A 23,872-nucleotide genomic window follows, 5' to 3' on the forward strand; every position below is an offset into this window, starting at 1 on the left:
AGCATGGAGGGATGGGGGGGGGGGGGGGAAGGGGCAGACTTGTAAGACAGACAGATATACAGATAGATCAGGAATGGAGGGATGGGGAGAGGGAAAAGGGAAGGGGCAGACTGAAGGGGAGGAGGGGGCTTATAAGGGTGGGGGCAGACTTGTAAGGCAGGTATGTTCACAGATAGGTCATCAATGGTAAAGGGTAGTTGATGAAAGAGCTGCAGTTTGTAAGGAGGGGGAGGGGAGGAGGTAACACCATTAAATACACAAGTGAGTAAGCAGAGTGGGAAGGGGGTGGGGGCTGACAACAAGACTGGTAAGTACACAGTTCCATCATTCAGCTGACCCGTAGAGTTTCAGATGATATGGGAGAGTACTCCTCCTGACAATGAGGGGATGCAATGTTGATTATGGGGTCAGTCTGCAGCTGACCCTTCAGTAGCTGGCTATGGGAGGGTATCCCTCTAGTATGGCAGATGTGTGACCAGACACTGTTGGCAAGGATACACTAGTCTGACACTCTACACTTTGTATATATTGTAAGTATTTGATGAGGAGGCTGAAGATTGCCTAACTAATTATAAATGTTTGCTACAGGATCGATGGTATCAACAGACTTGCTAATGAGAAATTGTTACAGTTTTTCATTTATACATTACGTTTACTGTATTAACCTAGCGACAATAATTAATGTATATATATATATTAAACTGTTGATCATAAGAATGATAACGTGTATTGGAGGTCCTTTAGCAATTCACCCTAAAACTGAAAAATTCAGAATTTGTCTGTTGGTCTCACTCAGTCCATCCATCAACCCATGCTTCAATCTCCTCTGATCTCAGCTGATTCCAACAGAACTTCATATGTATGATCAGTACATCGTGTGATTGTGCATCTGATGTTTATATTTCAGTGGCAACCTTTTTTCCCAGAGTTTAAATATTGCCCTGTTTGGACAATTTTTTTCAAAACCTTCTAGAAGTGATACATAGGGGTACATAGCTAATAAGATAACCATTATAACTTTTGTTCTATGGGGCCAACTTTGTTGATACTTTGTGGGAGCATAACATAGAGGATATACGTTGTAATAAAAGGCTTAACTTTTAAATTTGGGTTTCAATGTGGTGCTATGGCCTCTGATTTAGTGATTGGCTGAGACAATAAAAACCTTCAATGGTCAGTTGGGCAGGCGATAAGGGGATATCTGTGACTTAAGATAAATCTGCTATGATAAGTGGCATGAATGGTTACTCCGATGCATGATGTAAGCTTTTACAGTGAAACAATTCAGTCATTTTTTATAAGTCCTTGGATTTCTCTGAAAAATGAGATGAGCTCATACACAAATATTTGGTCATTACACATAATTTTTCAGACTAAAACATGTTTTACTTGTTGTTTTGTTTCCGTGCAGAAACATTTTCCCTGCCAATTTGGATTTTATTCACTCAATTGTCATGAAAACAAGACTCGTTCAAAAGTTTTGTAAAAAAAAATCTGAATGGAAGGAAAAATATGAAAGCTGTGTTTTCTTTTCTAAGGTAATTAAATTGCCTTCCATGACTACCAAGCTGTTCAAGGTCAGACAGGATCAAGGTCAAACAAGTGTACAACATGTACGTTTGACCTCAGACATATTTTTGGCAATGGATTTTTGTGCTGACAAGAGGAAAAGTTTGAAAGATATATTACTTTTGAATAAACTTTGGGTATAAATAGCATCATTTTGTCTGTACATTGTTAAATGTCATTTCAAGTCCGTACTAAATCTGATAGTAATACAACTCAGGCTCATTCATGGTCCTAAAAACATGGTTTATTTTAACATTTGGGTGAAAAAGAGTAAAGCAAGAAGAAAAATATGGAGATAAAACAGGCGATTAAACACAAGTAGAAACAGTTTCACAGCATGAGAGGTAAACTACCAGTCCTGCTAGACTTGGCAGTGTCAACTTTACACAGAAATGAAACAACTCAAATCATTTTCATTTTTGTTTTATATTCATTTACAAAATTATTTTTGTTGGGCAATTCAAAGATGCATAAAGAATCTTTAATATTATTCTCAATTTAAGTAATTTCAAAATGTATTACTTGAAAATTTCATAATAGAAATATTTTCTGAAATGTTTTTCAAGCTTGTTGCTGAAGCGTATAAGTATTAGATAAGTAAATATAGGTGTGTATGATAATATACGTGATACTATGGAATACATAGCTACAAGGGTGGCCAAATTACTTCAGGAACAGTTTGGTCTGCTCTTCTAATGCTGGGATAACTTCACGGGTTATTGACTGAGGGTTTAAAACAATCAGTCTCTTTGAAGATCCCTACATTTGATTGGTGGATTCTACGACCATGTTTTGTGATAGTGGAGTACATCGTGTAGCCTCAGAACAATTTTATATAATTGAGTATGTCTATGAAATTGCTTATTAAAACAATGTACGCTCATATAATTTCTACGTGCATGTTTTGGCAAACGAACTGCAGGTGTGTGGAATTTCTGAAATGTTTTGAAAGAATCACTGTGAATTATCTGTAAGTCCTGGTGGGAATCATGTTCCCTTGTTTAGTGAGTGTTCTTCGACAGGCAGAAGGTCGGCTGGCCTGCAGGGATCTGGGCAGATAATTTCGAAACTTTTCGCTTACATTTGCAGTTTCAATATCTACGCTTGGAATTAAACTGTTAATAGTAACACCCTGGATTGTATTACTGAGGAGAAGTATTCAACTCGGTCTGGAAGTTTTCATTCTTGAGATATCACTCTCTGAATTGTGCAGACAGTTCAAAATATGTTTGTTTTAATAGAGGAATTGATTTCTTATATTAGTGTTAAATATTCACATTTTGGCATATACAAGAAGAAAGATGAAATTTCTAAACAGTGCCTGTATGGATTATGAAAAGTCTCAAAGTCAAAGGAAAGATTGATCATTGAAAGGGATGATTTACAAATATGGCTTTCTGTGACTTGTCAAAGAAATCCTAGGATGTCTGTATTTGATATGTAGATGACTTGATATTTAACGTGGAACCAAGGATTAAATATATTTGGTTATAGAAAGTGTTTTGACACACTGGATTAAACATGCTGTACTGTTCCTTCATCAAATAACCAACAAGATGAGCAAGTTTGTTGTGCGTGAAAAACTGGATACCACATTCTACCACTGTCGGCAATCAAAGACAGCAGTCCTGTCCGAATGTATCGTCACGCTGTCTAGAGTAAGTCACACCTGTTTAGGACTCAATTTATAACCTATTATAGAGGTCAATGTATCACCTGTTATAGAGGTCAATGTATCACCTGTTATAGAGGTCAATGTATCATCTGTTATAGAGGTCAGAGGTCAATGTATCACCTGATATAGATGTCAACAGATCACCTGTTATAGAGGTCAATGTATCACCTGTTATAGAGGTCAATTTATCACCTGTTATAAAGGTCAATGTATCACTTGTTATAGAGGTCAATGTATCACCTGTTATAGAGGTCAATGTATCACATGTTATAAGGGTCAATGTATCACCTGTTATATAGGTCAGCGGTCAATGAATCACCTGTTATAGAGGTCAATGGAATACCTCTTATAGAAGTCAATGTATCACCTGTTATAGAGGTCAATGTATCACCTGTTATAGAGGTCAATGTATTACCTGTTATATAGGTCAATGTATCACCTGTTATAGAAGTCAATGTATTACTTGTTATAGAGGTCAATGTATCACCTGTTATAGAGGTCAATGTATTACCTGTTATAGAGGTCAATGTATCACCTGTTATAGAGGTTAATGTATCACCTGTTATAGAGGTCAATGTATCACATATTATAGAGGACAATGTATCACCTGTTATAGAGGTCAATGTATCCCCTGTTATAGAGGTCAATGTATCACCTGTTATATAGGTCAATGTACCACCTGTTATAGGGGTCAATGTATCACATAGTATAGGGGTTAATGTATCACCTGTTATATAGGTCAATGTATCACCAGTTATAGAAGTCAATGTATCACCTGTTATAGAGGTCAATGTATCACCTGTTATAGAGGTCAATGTATCACCTGTTATAGAGGTCAATGTATCACCTGTTATAGAGGTCAATGTATCACCTGTTATAGAAGTCAACGTATCACCTTTTATAGAGGTCAATGTATCACCTGTTATCGAGGTCCATGTACCACCTGTTATAGGGGTCAATGTATCACATAGTATAGGGGTCAATGTATCACCTGTTATATAGGTCCATGTACCACCTGTTATAGGGGTCAATGTATCACATAGTATAGGGGTTAATGTATCACCTGTTATATAGGTCAATGTATCACCAGTTATAGAAGTCAATGTATCACCTGTTATAGAGGTCAATGTATCACCTGTTATAGAGGTCAATGTATCACCTGTTATAGAGGTCAATGTATTACCTGTTATAAGGGTTAATGTTCCACCTGTTATAGGGGTCAATGTACCACCTGTTATAAGGGTTAATATCTCACCTGTTTTAGAGGTCAATGTAATACCTCTTTTAGAGGTCAATGTACCACTTGATAAAGGGGTCAAATATCACATATTAAAGGGGTCAATGTATCACCTGTTATATGGGTCGATCACCTTATATAAGTAAATGTATCAACTGATAAAAAGGTCAATATCTTATTGAGTATATTTTGAAAAACCTGTCAGGGCAATTGGATATTTGCATGGTTGAGGAGGAGTTTGGTATATAATTATTCGGGTTAGGTGTTATCTCTTAGGGGTGGTGGTTCATTTTGGGTTCTTCATAGAACTGAGGAGATCTATCTATATATCTATATGTTATACTCCACAGAGACCAAAATGGCTTTAATGCGGAGATAGGATAAGGTATTACCTGATATACGTGGAATTGACCCAGAGGTTCTTGTGTTTCCCATGACTAAACTCTGCAGAAACCAGCTTTAAGCTCTAGATATACGAGTTATATTTATTTTCTCCAAAAATACATTTGTAATACATGGAGATCTAAGTTAGAGTTATATGTAAACTGTATAATGTCCTGGTGTCAGGCCTATCATGTCATCATTATCCTCCATCCCTTAACTCCCATGATCCTCAGGAACTTCCTGTTAATGCCCCGGTAATTTCTCTGTTTTATATACCAGTTATATATTCATCTAAACTTCTCCCCGACTTGGTCTCTCAGACAAGTTCATAGGTAGTCAATACATCTGTATCCCTGTAATACAATATCTAACTATCTTTGCTAACATGGAAATGCATTACACACAAGTACTTTGGTAGTATTATGGCATTTGAAAACAAGCATAATGAAGCACACATGTGCAATTGAGTCGTAAAATGAACAAGATTATGTAATAGATTTTAAGGTTGCATTTCATATTCTATTTAAAAATCTTCTGCATTTTCTTGGCAAAGGTTCAAATAAAATGTTGCACAGTCCTTCAATTGACATCAGATATGATATAACATAAAGAGTGGCTTGTCTGTATCGTTTGAGGTTCACTACAAAGTTGGAGAAGGGGAGGTAAGTCTTACAGGTTTATGTGATACCGAGAATCTGATATATAAGGTATCATAAGGATGTATTTTATTTACAGTTCCTTTTGTCTAAAAGCTAAATGATAATATTGTCAGCATCCTTAGGGACAACAAGGACATGTCATGTTGTAGAACAGCCTCTCATTGATAGGTATCCAGCCACAGTATATATGGGAAATACCAGTGCATTTCTGGTAGCTCTTATAATCTAATTCATTAACACTGGGGTCATATAGCCACAATGAATATACAGCGATAGTTTGAAAAATCACAGAAAGTGGAAGTAAAGAAAATTTAAACATAGGTCATTTACTTCATGCCAATTGATAAATGACGGAAAGGGTACCAGCAAGTTAAACTAAATTATTATCATTGCCATTATCATAAAAATATTTGTTGAACTCATTCACCCCTTAAGACACATTTAAACTCTTCCAATTTAAAAGATGGAATGGTTCATCATGAAATTTCAGGAGTGAATGAGTTAAGTCCTTTTCAAAAGTAGTATTTACTTAAAAATCACCCGTTGCAATGCATTTAGAAAAAATTATAAGTGTCCAAAGTTTGAATAATTGAAATAGAAATGGGGAAAAAAAGAAAAACTGGAAAATGCAGGGGTCGAAATCAGGACTTTTACATTTCAAAGCCTACACTTAACCAATGCTGCTTCCAGGATTGATATTGCCCTGTGATCAATAAGTGTTCAATTATTAATGGATTGCAAAGTCTATGAAAACAATTGACAACAGGGAAAGCTACTCTAAGCCATAAAAACTACTAGCTTTTTGTTGCTCCATTTTTCTGTATAGAAGGGAGAAAACTCCAAGTGACAACTGTGAGTGGAACTCTTCTTCACGATTAAAACTGATGCACTGGTACCCTTAACCTTAATTTGTATAGTGGTCAAAAGCTCTGCTTATGCTTTGTTTGATATGCCCACATCCACTGACTTTATATATAGAATTTATTTGACACATTCTGTGTAAAAGTTACTCGTAAGATTCGCTTGATTTCATTGTTATTACCATGTATGATATCAAACAGAACGTGTGACATTCACTGATGACATTTCAGGATTGTTGCCTCAGCTTGCATTGATTAAAACCCTTTCACCCCTGAGTTACTTCAGTAGACTCGACCATGCATTGATCTGGATGAGTCCATTATGGTCTGCAGTGGTGAAAGGGTTAAGTACCAAGCAGAATCCTGTCATCACCATGTAATTGTCTTTTGTGAGATAGCACACCTGTGGTGGTTGTACCTCATCACTGCCTTTATAATTTATAACAAGATGTAGATTTATAATGTGTACATCCAAAAGACATTAGTACAGTTGACTGTGTTTGAACTCTGGTTTGCTGGGGTAGGCAAGTGTTGAGTTCCTCCTGTTCAGATTAATTTTGTGTCCAACCTCTAAATAGACTTAATTCTATACTAGATGTTGTAAACTTTGAGGCAACATTTGTTGGAAGTTTGGATTTTCTACATCAAACGCAATGTTACAAGTATGTACTTTTATGTGAAATCAATTAAGATAGAGAAAAATACAGATTAGCTTCAGGAAGTCAACATGTTCTTTGAAAAATAATTTAATTTAGAATAACTGGATTTATTTTTATATGAAATGATAGAGAAAAATACAGATTAGCTTCAGGAAGTCAACATGTTCTTTGAAAAATAATTTAATTTAGAATAACTGGATTTATTTTTATATGAAATGATAGAGAAAAATACAGATTAGCTTCAGGAAGTCAACATGTTCTTTGAAAAATAATTTAATTTAGAATAACTGGATTTATTTTTATATGAAATGATAGAGAAAAATACAGATTAGCTTCAGGAAGTCAACATGTTCTTTGAAAAATAATTTAATTTAGAATAACTGGATTTATTTTTATATGAAATGATCAGTAACTGCCAAAATTTGATTTAGAATATTACCAGCCCCAGTGAAAAGATAGACCTGCATGCAGACACAAAGTTGCAAATTTTGTGCATTTTATGCTGCATGAACATTATTTATCTACCAACAAGGAAGATGAAGATTAAGCTTTGCTAACCATATGGACTGCAGTCCCAGTCAAACAGGTGCTGTGTGAGGAGATCATCTAACCTGGACCTATTGGCTGTGTGATGCGCTAGTGTTTTATTGTATACAAAAAATACTGCTGTGATGCCCTAGCTCCAGTATTACTTGTTTCTTTGATTACAATCTATGTGTAAAAACACAAGGGAGTAAAAGAGGTTGGTTGATAGTGGAGTAATTGCTTATCATTACTTGGGCCTTTTATGTGGTAGTTTTAGTGGGGGCCACTGTTATAAACACAAGTCAGGTCAGGATCGAGGGCTAGGGAGTAGTCTATGTTCCTCTGTTAATAACAATTGTAACAGGATATGGAAATATGCATGCCTATAGACCGGAGGTTCGAACCCAGGACCCTCCAAACTCTTAGATGGATGCTCTATATTTTACTTGAGCTAGCCTACCTAGTCACCAACAATCAACCCAGTTTCACTATACATTACTCCCTTCTTCCTTTTTTTAAAGTCTTCGCCCCCCGAACACACTACTATTTACAACCAAGGTTTGGGTATCCCCTTTGCAAGCATACACCCAATGCTTGAAACAAGGGTTGGTTACAGGCATCATTGTAACAGGATTGGAAAAATCCATGTCAGACCGGAGTTTGAACCCGGAACCCTTCAAACTCTAGACGGGCACTCTCTACCAATTGAGCTACCTGGTCGCTGATGATCGACCCAGTCCAGTTCCGCTACACAATCTTTCCATTATTCATACAATACAATGATACATAATGTTACAAAGTGTCAAAGTGAATATTTAGCATAGGCTGGTGCTAGGGGTTGGGTTTGGGGATGACAAAGGAGGGGTTATTTCAATCATCGACTGAGCATATAAAGCTAGAATTATTAAGTGAATAAGGTGTTCACTTAAAATGTAAATGAATTGGACATATTTAATCTGAAAATCCAGTGGATTCGTCCTATTGCTAGATTTTTTTTTTACTTTTGTAGGATTATAATGGGAATAGTCGACAATTTTGCAGAATTTGTGTTAAATTTAAAGTTATAGTGCCCATGATGTACTGGAAGATGTTTAGCAGAAAATAATCCTGATGAACTAGAGCCTAGTTTTGTTGAAATGTTTACAGATAAGTTTTAAAATATTGGCTTCAGGGATATAGCAAGTTTCTGAATCCCTGATCGGAGACCAGGTGCTTTATTCATTAAACCAATATCATGCTCAAACTCTGATTCCCTACTCAAACCAAGTTTCTTGTTCCAGTGATAAATTAATAAAAAACAGTTTTTGTCCATTATTTGAAGAATTTTCGAGACACTTAAACATTTTTGGAAACGGTATTTGACTAAATATCGTTTCCAAAGTTAACACTTGACTTTTTGATCATGTTACATGATTTAATCCAGTAAAAAGAAAGTTGGTTTGAGCACTGATTGCTTGCTTGAGCATGAAAATACCGGCCCAGGTCTAACCATACCATCCAACTTGTGTGGCCATGTACGGCGCCTTGTTGTATTGATAGCTTGTGCTGTTTTAATTTATAGATCTACACTTCATTAAATAAACAAATGTTCCAATGATTTGACACAGTTTTCATATTTGGACCAGCTGATGAACCCTATAAGCCACAGATACCTATAAATACATGCTGGGTTAAATTGTGTGTGCCTGATCTATGCCTGGGCTGACTCACATGTATGTGTGTGTAGTGATACAGGGAAACATCTGTGCTCCTGTGATGGGAGATACATCTCACATGTATCCTAATTAACGCCCTCTACCCCCACACCCGCTATAGTCCGCTGATGGATGTTTGTAACATCAACAGTTAATAAGTACCGAACAATTAATTCTCCTTTGAAGTGAGATTTCAAATAAACTTTTGATACATAGATTAAGTGCATCTATTCATTGTATAAGTGGATGTCAAGTAAAACAGCATTTTTTCGTTAATAAAATATATATACAAAAAGTTTATACAATCCCTATCAATTTAAAGAAATAGGGATTCTTTTGAATCCTTACATTAAATGAATCCGAGTTATTTCACCTGCAATATAAGTATTACAAAAATATTCAAGCAAATGTACAGTTTAAGAGTACATACTATTTTGAAACTGTACATGACCCTAGCTAGTACCAATATCTTTCTGTTTGTTGTCAGATTCCTGTAAGCTAACAAGGCTTATAAAACATGACCCTAGTACAATGTACCAATACCTCCTGTTGTAGTCCGATTCCTGTAAGCTAACACAGCTTATAAAACATGACCCTAGTACAATGTACCAATACCTCCTGTTGTAGTCTGATTCCTGTAAGCTAACAAGGCTTATAAAACATGACCCTAGTACAATACCTTCTTCTTGTTGTGTTATCTCTGTGAGATAAGAAAGCTCTGAATCGAGACGAGGGGGCCCATAGACTATCTCATATGTATGACCCGGCATCAAACAAAGCATAAAGCACCAAATCAATGACAATTTTATTGCCCCAACTCCTTCATATTTTACACCTTTATGGACATACAGTTCACTGATCATTTGTCATATGAAGGTGACAGCATACATATGGTACTAGTCATCAGAACATCACACATTACATGTCACAGGTTGTGTTATAATGATCCCCCATACATTTTTTTTCTACCCAATTACTCCCCCTTGGAAAATTTGAAAGGTAATACTATATGTATACCAAAGTATAATAGGTTAGTGGATATTGATAGCTTGTTGCTTACAGAGATCATTTGACTAGGTCCCTGTTGTAACTACCTGTTATTGCATGGTAAGGAACGGATTATTTTTGGCCCAATTAAGGGAGGGTCAATTATTTCACAGAGCATGGTTGTATAAATATCTTTAGTGGTAGAAGACGTCAGATGTTATGGGTCAAATAAAGGTCAGCATGATGGAAAAGTGAATTAGTTGTTATTAATCATAAATAAATATTTAAGTATTGGTTTACTTCAAAACTTCAAGATTTTTGTTTAATTTGGACAAAGTTTTAAAAACACATTCACAAAATAGAAATATTTTCTTAGAACATCAGTAATGTATGTTGATAGTTCTGATTCTGGTAGTTTGTTGCGTTCTCTAAAGGAGATGTTTTTCACTTTCTTGATTGTTCTAGTCTACTGAGCTGTAAGTTCCAGTTTGCTGGGAAATCCTGTGATGTAATGGTGTTCTAAATTTAGTTGGAGACTTGTTCTCTCAGTCTCTTGTTGCTTTAATACATTGTTACATGTCACTCATTTTGTAATGTCTTTGCACTAGTCTACCCAGCTGATAAAATTGACATGGACATATAGGAAAGTATTCCTGTGATGGAATGGTGTTCTCTCAGCGGAAGTCTTATTCATCCTGTCACCTGTAATGCTGTTACACATTTTGATGTGTCATACACTTCCTACCTAGTTAAAGGGCCTAGCTGTCACACCTAGCTGGTTTGAGTCGCTGGAGCTATACCGGAGTACAAATTTGGCGACTTTTGGGAATAGGTACTAGTACGGCAGCGCAACAGTATTACATCACTAAGAACGGTAGTACATCGTCAGGACATCTTCAGAACATATGCAAAAAAATAAGCAACAAAATTAGCAACGGCAGGCGACAGTAGAAATTTTTGAACATGCCGGAGCGAGAAATGGGACTGCAACGGCAGTACAACGGTTGTACTCTAGTATGGCTTTGTTAATGTCGGTAGAGCACCGGTAGCGCCCTGTTCTGGATCAGCGGCTATCCGTTGGCCTGAATGTATACCGTGCTGGTACCGATGTGATACCGTAATACTACCGAATACCAACGAAGTCAGTACTGATGCACTGCCGACGTACTAAAGATGAACTACCGTAACATTGGCAGCGCAACGGTAGCACTCCGCGGCGCCTTGGTATAACATTGGCAGCACTGAGGTGACAGATAAATAGTATTCGGTAGCACATCGGCTCTTACATGGGTAGAACAATGGTATCAGAATGGAAACGCTGGTACTACATAAGTATTGCTACGGTCAATTTTGATTGTTTAAGTGCTTTCTCACTGGAGCTCTGAAGATTTTCTCGCCGTTGTTAATTTTTGCTCTGGTCTGGTCCAGGCGAGGTACATCTGTAGTGTGTGACAGGCCCTTAAGTAAAGTGTGGTGAACAACTCAGCTTAGTAAACAAGACCAAGCTGCCAAGTTTACTGGTACTGTTGTCAAACTGCAGACCTTGAGTCAGGCAGGAGCAGAAGACATGCTATAGGAACACTGCCAAAACAGAACTCTGAGGCCATCATCTGGAATGTGGCAAGGAAACGTAAAAAATTGACAACCAATGTCTCATTGTTGTTAAGTTCAAAATTGCTGTATCCATATTCTCCAAACACCATTTGACCAGGTGAAGAATTCTTGCCATACACATCATATCCATATTGCCCAATTTCGGCAAATATATTTGCATGCGTATGCTTGAAATTGTATTAACACTCCCCACCACCACCCTTATCCTTGATTCTGAGATGTTCAGGTAATTCAATATTTTCACATAAGTGGCAGACTTACTCACAACAATCATCAGAGTCAACAGGTATAACAGTAACGTTACCTTCACATACATGTATAGCGACTGCAAAACATTTATATAACCTACATTTTGTCATTTTAAAAAGCCCACTTTTTCTGCCAATTTTTTCAAGTGTTTTGAACACAAATTACAACAAATATAGTAGTGGAAAGAATAATCTTTTTGAAATAATGAAATATTATGTATATCAAAAAGGAGAGTTGAAGTTCATTTTCAATTTAGTTTCAATGATATTTACCAATGAGGAAGTATATTTGGAGTTACTCCCCTTTAAAATTTACCCTGCATTTCCACTTTGGAACACCAGATGCCATCGGTGAAGAAGTTAGAATATTGAGAACTGTGCATTCCATGTTCATCTTGGATTGATAGATATCCCTCACCTTCATATTGACTCCACATATTGACTCCACATTATTTTGTGGTATATAGTTAATTAAGATCTGCTGTAAGGGGAGATAATTGTGTTTGTATTGGCACTTTGTAGATATACTACAGGCAGTTTTGATTTTTCGTTCCTGTAGATAACACCAGTTCATGATTTTTTTTGTTTAAGATTTTGTGGTTTATTGGCTGCTACTCCCCATAGGAACAGTCAATGATGATGTTCAGATTTGTAATTGTTTCCAAGTTTTCTACCCTAGCTAACAGTAGTTTACTTATAGTGTGTCGGTAGTTTAGACAGTTGACCACACATTCTGAGATAGGAGGTAGCGTTTTAACTGTGGTCTTTTTTACAGTTTGTTTCTGTATAAAAGCTTCATTCTCAGATGGAAAAAGGAGTTTTTACTGTTTGTTTTGCGTATCAGTGTGTATCTGAGATTTACAGAAGTGCTCAACAGTGAACATCTTTAAAAGAAAATATTTATTTTGATTTTGTTTCGGATTTACCTGTTTATCAGATGCTTGCCAACAATCTTATTGTTGTACGCTGAATGCTGTGTAGGAAAAAACTATGCAAAGTGACAATTCATTTTTTGCCATTTCTTGATTTTTAAACACAGAAATATTTGGCAAATGAACCTGCTTTGGAATTCAAGGAATCAAAGGATCCTTATATAAAGACATCGTTCAGTGTTATCAATACCAACATCAAAACGAACACAGTCTGCACGTCGAGATAGTAGTCTGTTTGGGGAACAGTTCTTTGCTCATTAATCATGGTTTTTAAGTAAATCCAGATTTAATTGAGCTGCACGTTTTATTTTTATAGCTGACTTTGCTTATTGGACATCAAAGTGATAGGACGTTCATTTTGGATTCTACGATTGTTGATTCCAGTAGTTGAAAGAATCAGTCATCTTATGTCTGTTCTTATATACGTACAGGTATAGATTCCGATGCTTATCGTATGTCATCTGTCTGATATCTACCGGACTTTGAAACTCTTCAATCTAATTTTTAATACACTTGTACATCTCAGAGTCATCGTTAGATTTATACTGAAAGGCTTGGTTTTAACTTTTACAACATACTTCAAATTCGAATGAGTTTTAGTAAAATTTAAAGATTCTTGGATGTACACACATGTACCTAATAGTTGAATAAGGAGGGAAAAAAATTTCTTTGTGATATTTATGATTGAAAGTTGGTGAAGTCTCAGACAATATTCAAATTCATTAATGAATTACTGACAGCAGACTCTGGAACTCTTTGAGAATGGATTGAATTTATATGAGATTTAAATTTAATAAGGTTTCTACAACACTTTTTGTATCCTTTGCAGCAAAAGAGTGTTTTTTGTAACTATTTGGATTACTCGTGGAAACCCAAGATGATGTTACAATCCTAATGACCTCATGATGATAGACTCTATAGAGCAGTGTGGTTAAACGGACAATGCACTGACAACTTAGCAGTAGAAGTTCTTTAATCTCCGGAAAATTATTGATGACCTTGTGTATACGGTGTCATTACCTGTTGATGGAATTTAATTGCGTTCTTGTGTAGCATTTAAAAACCTTCAGCTTACTGGTCATCTTCAAAGAAACGCGAGGTCACTCCGGCCTTTCTAGGTGTTCAATGGGGGACTTGATTGACTTCCATTTAAACAGGAAGCTCACTGTGTTTAGAACAACAATCATCAGAAATTAGAGTCTTGACGTTGGCAACATTTTCATTACAAATGTTGAAAACTGACTAAATGTGTGATTAATACTCACGTTTCTATGGCGATTAATTAAACAAGACATGGAGTCGAGTATATATAATGCCATGGAAATGGAAAGTTGCCACTTTGTTTTCTTTCTGGACAGCATGATATATTTCTCTTATTAAGAGCAGAAGATTGGGTTCTAATTTTGGCCAGGAGCTCCTCAAGTCTATGTGTTTTTGAGTTGGGCAGTATTTCACGATATATTATAGTGTCGGAACCCTAGAACTTGGATGTTTCCACAGAAAACATTGAGACTTAGTATATTAGCATAGTCTGTTATTGCTTGCCAAAGTTGGAAATCTTGAGATTATACCTATCTTGTGTGTAGGTTCTATGACTACGTGCATAAAGTCTGTGTATAGCAAGGCCTTGTACAACAGATCACTGAAAATTTGCTTGCTTCCTGGGCCTACAAACAGAACACAGACATGAGTCAGAGCGAACTCTTTGGTAAAGTGAGGAAGGTTCTGATATCGGTGAAGATAAGAGTTTGGGATAAGAAGATAAAATTGAGAATTTGTAAAGGAAAAGGTATTTTGACAGCTGGAAATGTAGAGAAGGCTAATGGGAGTATAGGAACGGAGTTGGCGGTGGTGTATTGTGTAAGTATAACTGTTAAAATAACATATTAATGTATTGTTTAGGAGACTGAACTTGCTGTGAGTTGTAACATTGTCTTAAGTATCTTTATAAGTCAAAGTAATTAAATACACAGATAAAAAAAAATCAACATAAACCAGACATTTTGTATACAATGTTTTTGTTCCTGTATATACTATTATGTTAAATTCTAAATTATTTTTGATGTACACGTGTATATTATTTTTCAATTCCAGTTTAGATGCATATTGAAGTTGGGATGAGTTCCAACTGCAACATATCCTATAACAGATGGAATGCTTTGACTATTTTTGTTCTGCATTCCTCATTAAAGATTACGTTTGAAGCAGAAAAATAGCTATAATATGATTTATTACGGGCCAATCAAAGTCATTGAGGTGTTTGAAAACTTGGCAGTAATGGCTTCCTTGTCTACTGTAGTCTAACCCTAATGTTATAGGATGTACTGTATGATTTCTATAAGTTTTCTGTTCCAATATAACTGCTGTAAGGAAAGTGATCAATGTCTTACAAATCTATGTCAGCTGCTTTGAAAGAATTTTCTTTCCTTTAATTTGAGGAAATGTGACATACATATTTCCAAGGTGATCAATGGACTACTTTGCATTGTATTACAGCTATATATAAAACTTGTAGCGAAGTATTCACCACAGTTATAGTAACCTTGACCTTGATTGCACCAAAGATGTACTTAATCTATGAAGTTTATAACCATGAAAAAAACTTAAATGGTGTAGAAGCCTGTTTCACTGTGTTATAGAGTTTGTAAATTGTGAACAAAAACGTGTCCATTTAGAACAAAATATTCTGTCTGTATCATACAGGGAAATCTGTCTTTATCAAATACAACTTGGGTTAATAGTTCTGACGAAAGTTCAAAAGTTGGGGCAAAACAGAAACATATTGATATAATTTCTTTGAAGTATTTAGAAAACCCTACATGTTGTTTGTTTCCTTATGATATGGGGACAACATTCTGATCATAACGGAAACCATATTCATGTACATGCACACTAATATGTCATCATATGTAGCAGATTTTAATTGTGTTTAGGATTACGGTGGCCTTGAAGCTTTAAGATTTTCCCTTTTACTCAATCAGTTGAGCGACAGACTTGGAAGTTGGGGGGGGTTGAGTTTGATCCCGATGGAAGCACACAAATCCTTTTCCTGTTACACATATAAAAAAGTCCAGTTTATACAGGTTTCTAGTATATTGAGGGTTTGATTTAGACAGATATCTAACTACTTCCTATTGGTGTATTCTGTAGAAGTTGAATATTTCATTGTATGGAGATTTTCACAAATTTCTTATTCTCAAAATCAGCATTAAAAAATATGAAAATATAGAAACAACATCAATTAAACATGGAATCAGGATTGCTAAAAGAATATAAATACATGAACATTTCTGTTCAAGAAAATGGTCGCACTTGTAGAATAGTTATTATAGTATTGTTCCGCAGTAAAGAGAAAGTAAGGGGGAGTAACTCTGATAATGAATGATTGAAACACCAGGGAAGCTTAATTAACTCATTCACCCCTGAAATTTCATAATGAACTATTCCAACCTTTTAATTGGAAGAGTTCAAATATGTCTTCAGGGGTGAATGAGTTAGATATGCTGAATATTCTGTACAGTGTAATGTTAACGAGACAAACAAAGAACGTGCTAGTAGTTACGCTGTGTACCTGAGGGGAGAAAGGATGGTTCTCAGACCTGAACACTTTAATGGCCTCTGACAGTGCATTGCCGTATCCTTTCCCTTTGGCCGTTGTTGATATTCAATAGTTTTAGAGTAATGGGAGTCAATATGGCCTTTGTCATTATACATAAAAAAACAGTGATAGTGGACAATCAATTGCAATTGCACTGGCCCAATTGCTGGACACCAGATATTTTTATAATTCAGCATGACACTGAATAATTCAATACACAGTACATTCAGTATTTCAGTGAGGAGATGAAAATTGACACAAGACAAATAAGGATTTATCTTTTGAAGGAGAAATGTTCACTGGGTAGAATCTTTTCAGATTTTTTTCTTACAAAATTTTCAAAAATTTGAACCTTGATGAATACCAGTAGAATGCTTCCTGGAATAATGATTTAAAATCTGTGTTTTTATTTATTTATTATTTATTTTTTTACATTGTATAAACAGGAGAAAAAACACAATATTGTTATGATTAAAATTGCAACACCGGGGCCCTCTCCTTGAGATTTCAATTTGATTCAAATTGAATGATACCATGGTCACTATAAATAAAGCTTCCCTGTCATTAATGGCAGTTTTGTGTCTGGGTGGACATCTTAAAACATTTGTTATCTTCTGACATGACACACACCTCATTGTCTTCCTAATACACACATATCATTGCCTATCTCTAACTGTGGAAGGATATCAGCACGGTGTAATAGCTTCTAGTAGCTGTAGGAATTGTACTTGATACGGAGGACGGGAGTAGTCATTATGTGTGTGGCGTAATGGGGAGCAGTCATTGTGTGAGGTTTAAGGTCAAAGGTCCCGTCTGCTGATTAGAGCACTGCAATCTGTCAAGGGATTCATTATAGAAAAGATAAAGTAATTACAGAAACGGACTTTCCTAAGGCGGAGTCGGATTGATTTCAAGGGTTATGTTCCGAGGTGAACTTTGAAATTGTTTGTTTATTTGATAGGAACTTTTTGAGTTCACACTAATTTGCCAGGAGAGTAAGACAGACTGCGGCATTACTCTTTTTTGATTTCATGACATACAATGTAGAGGGGTGGAGGTTGAAATGGGGGAGTTAACAAAAATATAAATGACTGAAAGGTACTTACACAGACCCCTATTTGACAAGAGAATAACACAAAATGATGCACATCATAAAGACATGACACAATAAACATGTAACAATAAGATGTCGTTATATTGCCTAACTCCTGCAGTGGAAGGATACTAGAATGATGTAACAGCTTACTTGTCACCATATAAATTTTATGTTAAAAAATAATGGAAACTGAACAAAAAGGAAGATGAACTGAAGGAACATGTGTTTAACAAGGGGTGGGCTTATTTCTGAGCATGGGTTATCACTGGTAATGCCTGTTTAACAAGGGGCGGGCTTATTTCTGAGCATGGATTATCACTGGTAATGCCTGTTTAACAAGGGGTGGGCTTATTTCTGAGCATTGGTTATCACTGGTAATGCCTGTTTAACAAAGGGGTGGGCTTATTTCTGAGCATGCGTTATCACTGGTAATGCCTGTTTAACAAGGGGTGGGCTTATTTCTGAGCATAGGTTATCACTGGTAATGCCTGTTTAACAAGGGGTGGTCTTATTTCTGAGCATGGACTATCACTGGTAATGCCTGTTTAACAAGGGATGGACTTATTTCTGAGCATTTGTTATCACTGGTAATGCCTGTTTAACAAGGGGTGGGCTTATTTCTGAGCATGGGTTATCACTGGTAATGCCTGTTGGACAAGGGCTGGGCTTATTTCTGAGCATAGGTTATCACTAGTAATGCCTGTTTAATAAGGGGTTTATAGGCTTATTTCTGAGCATGGTCTTATTGGCCACTCTGGCTGATATAGGTGTTTCTGGCTGAAACCAGGTAGGATATGGAAATGGTTATATGATAACCTCTAATTCCATTCCATAGTGGCATCTGTAAATAAAAGATGTTGATATATCTTTTGTATGCATGAAGCTGAAAGTTGGATTTTGAAAAATGTCCTAGTATAGAAAGGTATTATTACACTGATGTATCATTTGCTTCTCTCAAAGTTAGTGATCTATGATGTCAGAGTGACTTCAAACTGGGTATGTTTATATCATTTTCTACATTACCAGGTCTTCTTTACATAAAGTTGTCTTGTTAACTTGATGCACACGTGGAACAGCAATTATAATCCTACATACAACTTTTGCCGTAAAGACTGAGACTTGTACAATATCTGTCCATTTTGGTTATCCAACGCTTTCCGGTAGTGGTAATAATTTTTATCAGTATTTTCCAATAGAAACTTGTACCAAAGTTGTTGATTTTTGTTTGGTAAGTCATGTAAGGCTACAATGAACACAAAATACCTGTGATATTTTGAATAGTTGGGCTGTCTATGGGAGAGATGAGGTGTTCCGCCCCAACACGTTCTGGTAGAATCAGTCTGTTTACTGCCTTTGACATCTATTGCTTTACCTGACAAAAATAGACATTTTTCTTGTCAGACAAACAATTTTCTTCAAATAACGGTGATGTTTTCTACAAAAACTGAATTCCTAGTGTCATTTATATCACCAACTTTAACTACAAAAACAGACCATTCTTAATTTAATGGGCCACGAGCAAATTTTTAAGGGAAAAATTAACTGACAAAATAAAACCAAATGATTAATATGGAGGTACGGGGAAGGAACACAACCCTAGTACTCCACCACCCCTGGCCCTTAACTGAATTTCATAAATCTGCTAGAGAAAAAAGACCTCAGAATGAAAAATAATCAACATTTTAAATATAGTCTGTATTCTTATATCACCTACCGAAATATTCGCTAAATAAGAATTGTATGTCGACTGCTCACTGGATCAGCTTCTATCAGAAGTTTGTAAATGTCTGACTTCTACAGAGCTTTTATCAGTAAAATTTGAAGTCCTAAGTTACAGAGAATTTAGGTTGTTATTACTAGATATTTTCCTGGTGATAACCCAATGTGAGGTACATTATAACCATAACTGCCGACTGACAGGGAGATGTACATTTTCACTCCCTACCATCATTTTTATCAGTAAAACTACATTTACTGATCAGCTTGCTGTGAATTTTGGAAACTCCACATATTTATAATCGGAGAGATTGGCGATTTCCCGTGAACACTAGGCTCCATGTACGAGCCGATAACAGGTATCTTACCCCACTTAGATAGGTATTTACACTTTTATGACCCATGGTTACTTTTGACTTTCGTCACTTGTTGGCATGGCAACAAGATTTCTGACGAAAAAATGATATTTTTCTCCTCTTATCTTATGTTGTGTACAGCTGTTTTTTTCGAAACTTATGGCTGATCACTGATAACATTTTGCGCAGCACAATCGAAGGTTATCATAAATGATGTGTTTCAAATTGAAGTGAATAGCTGATCATCTTTGATGTTAGCTTTAACGATGTAGTATATAGTAGGTGGACGTAATGCAACAAACGTATTGTGTAACATTGTGATATAGAAACACAATTCTGTGAGTATAGAAGTGTTAAATGTCTTAATCAACACCCCTGGATACGATTTCCATAGATACCATTTGTTTGGCTAATTATTAAATTGGAATAAAAAATCTGAAATTTTATTTTTAAAACATAAATGTCATTATGAACAAACTCAATTTATTGTCATTCTATCTGCATTTAAATGATGGGACAATTTGAACATGAAGGCAAAAATTGTGATGCATATTTTTTTTTATACATTGTACTATGACTGAGGAATTGGTTACCCCTGGGTACGATTTCCATACTTATAGATGATAGATACTATTTTTCAGGGTTTTTTTCCTAATTATTGAATTGGAATAAAAAATCTGAAATTTTATTTTTAAAACATAAATGTCATTATGAATAAACACAATAAATTGTGATGCATATATTTTTTCATACACTGTAAACCATTTGTTAAGTAAATACAGAAATACTTTGGCAAATTCATCAGAAGGAAATTCTGTTTAAAAAGCTTGAGGGTGAAACTTCAATGGAGCAAAGTTTACAAATATTTAACATAGGTGTGAATACTCATGAAACCTAACCAGTGCATCACATGATTACTTCAACTACTACCTAAATACAGTTATATAAGGGGGTTATTTATTGGGGTTTGGAGATTTGATGTTATGAATTGTTACAGGTTGGTGTGGGTACAACCAATCAGAAGTTAATATTTGGCCATGTGACATAATGCTAATATTGTGTGTGTGATCTGTCTCTTGTCTGAGGGTGTGGACATGAAGAACAGACAGGGACAATTAGTAGAAAGAGATAACTCTGAGACATGATGACTCCCAGTGTAGCTGTACATAGGGATGGGGCTTTCATTGTGTCAGGTGGGTCAGTTAAGGAACATCCTTTGTTTATGAGAGTATCTATATATCCCCTGTAGCTGTTATATAAAGGTGTATCCGCTGGCAACCTGCAGCATTCTGCTAGCTGTTACCTTTGTACAGCACATGTCCCGTCAGACTGATAACCTCAGTCCATAGTATCTCCTTCTCCTACTCATTCAGGATTCTCAAATGGTTTTGGTTTTTCTCGCCTCCCCAACTTCTCTGGCTTTCATGTTTCTATTGTCTATAAGTTTAAGGTATCTATGTAGTCTGTACCACTCCTCACAAAGTATATGAATTAGTATTACCTGTAACTTTGACCTTCACATTTACCTGTAACTTTGACCTTCACATTCACCTCTGGTTTAGTGGAATCAGAAAGACTTTTCACATTCACCTCTGGTTTAGTGGAATCAGAAAGACCTTTCACATTCACCTCTGGTTTAGTGGAATCAGAAAGACCTTTCACATTCACCTCTGGTTTAGTGGAATCAGAAAGACCTTTCACATTCACCTCTGGTTTAGTGGAATCAGAAAGACCTTTCACATTCACCTCTGGTTTAGTGGAATCAGAAAGACCTTTCACATTCACCTCTGGTTTAGTGGAATCAGAAAGACCTTTCACATTCACCTCTGGTTTAGTGGAATCAGAAAGACCTTTCACATTCACCTCTGGTTTAGTGGAATCAGAAAGACCTTTCACATTCACCTCTGGTTTAGTGGAATCAGAAAGACCTTTCACATTCACCTCTGGTTTAGTGGAATCACATTAATTTGTAAATGCCGTTTTGTTTGTCCACTTATCGTTTACACCACTTATTTGATTTGTATAAGATCCTATAGTACTGTATAAGATTTCTATCTGGACCTCCTTGTCTTCCACTAAACCATTCCTACTGGTGAACATTTGACATTGCTAGTGTTATCCTTCCCATCTGTATATTCGTCCCATCACATTAGTACCCACCTCTTTTCTATAACTTCCTTCCCTAATTAACTATTAACTTCATTAACTTTCTACTTACATTTACTTTCACTCCCTCCCCCACATCCCTCTTCCCTTTACTTTTACTTTCTTTCCCCCACACTCAGCATCATATAATTTCTCATCACTGTCCGTCTTCCTCAGCTGTCTTTTAAACCAGCATCCCCCCCCTCCTTCCCCTCACTTGAACACACTCTATCATCTATCCTCATAAGTCTAACTCACCTTCTTTCATTTCCCCCTTCCTCAACACTTCCTCTATCCCTATCTGCCCTACTGGCCTCCTCCTCTTCCTCCCTCTATCTTTTATTTCCCCCTGCCTCTCACACTTCCTCTTCCCTATCAGTCCTCTTCCTCTTCTTTCGTTCATTATCTGTTCCCCATTCCTCCCCCCTCCCTCTCACACTGCCTTTATCCCTATAAGTCCTCCTCCTCTTCTTTCGTTCGTTATCTGTTCCCCATTCCTCCTTCAGCCCCTCCCTGATATAATTTCCTGAATATCAAGGCCATTATGTACATGATGTAATATAATCAAGTTGTGTAGGAGGTCCCTACTGTAGGGACAGTGTACGGCACGATACTGTATATCTCTGTATCGGTACATATGTAATATATTCAACTTCAATACTGAAGACTTGCAAAATATCATACAGTTGTTACATCCTGTTTAAAAGTTAGCCATATCTTTTAAAATTTAGCCTTGGTTTAGCATATATTTGAAAAAAATCTACAATCATCAAAAAGAAATATTCAATACATTAAGATGGACTCTTGATCCTGAGATGTATTCAGTAGGAAAAATTACAGGTAGATTTGATAAATGTAACTCATTCACCCCTGAAATTTCATAATGAACTATTCCAACCTTTGAATTGGAAGGGTTCAAATGTGTCTTCAGGGGTGAATAAGTTAATGTAACTTATAGCTATGGCTTCATACATCACAAATCGGCCTCATACATCACAAAACGGTGAGACCCCAATTGTTCATAACCAAAAAAAGCTTAATGACAATGAAAACTATATTCTACTAATCATTTAAAAGTTTGTAAGTAATCAAAATTAATTTACAGATTGCCTATTTTTGATGATGTAAGAAATTAGACGGAATACGTATACAGATCAAGAAGTTATCAAAATTAATTTACAGATTGTATATTTTTAATGATGTAAGAAATTAGACGGAACACAGATGTTGTAGTGATAGGCCATCACAAACAGAACTGTTATGTATGTGAGCCCTGCAATACTTTAGTGTTATACCTCAGACTTTGAACAGATGTGTTTTTCTGTGACCTCTGTTGACCCCTGACAGCCTTCAGGAGTTATGTTTCTACACACCTACATATATACAAGTCTGTACCAGGCTGCTGATGAGATTTTCACATGCATTCTATTTATATCTGTCAAGTATTTTTATTTCTTCCGGGACTGCGTCCAACCCCGAAGCTCAATTTGATCATTTCTATGTGTATTTACTTTTGATGTTTGCTAAAATGATTAATCAAACGTCAAAGTTGAGCAATATTATAATTTTAGATGTGATTTCATGAAACAGAATATTTTGATAGGGTACCTAAATTTTGTGGTATTCTGAAAACCAGTAAATATTTCAGTATTTATGGTAACTATATGTAGTTAAACTGTAAAAGTAGTGCTGTGCATTATACCAATCATAGTGTCATTGGGGATCTGCAGTTTAAATATTTATTCCGATTGGTTACATGGAACATTGTATCTGAATTTCAATTGAATTATGGTATTTCGGTTTTTCGTTGTTATTTTTTGAAAAATTCCTGTAAATGAAATGCTTGTAGATCATTTATACCAAAACCAACAACTTCCCCCCGCTTCCCCCACCCGCATCCCCCACCTCCATCCCCAGC

At 36.0% G+C, this 23,872-nt stretch overlaps 1 protein-coding gene across 1 annotated transcript in view; it reads left to right on the plus strand.

Annotated features, from left to right (window-relative positions):
• The first annotated feature begins 14,671 nt into the window (after positions 1-14,671).
• Positions 14,672-23,872, plus strand: part of LOC110442886 — a 27,540-nt gene continuing 18,339 nt past the window's right edge. Inside the window, exon 1 of the mRNA XM_021486744.1 lies at positions 14,672-14,903. Coding sequence (XP_021342419.1) covers positions 14,730-14,903 — 174 coding nt within the window. The 5' untranslated portion in view covers positions 14,672-14,729. The remainder of the gene's footprint in view (positions 14,904-23,872) is intronic.

This window comes from Mizuhopecten yessoensis, unplaced genomic scaffold, assembly GCF_002113885.1.
Source record: "Mizuhopecten yessoensis strain PY_sf001 unplaced genomic scaffold, ASM211388v2 scaffold716309, whole genome shotgun sequence".
Lineage (NCBI taxonomy): Eukaryota > Metazoa > Mollusca > Bivalvia > Pectinida > Pectinidae > Mizuhopecten > Mizuhopecten yessoensis.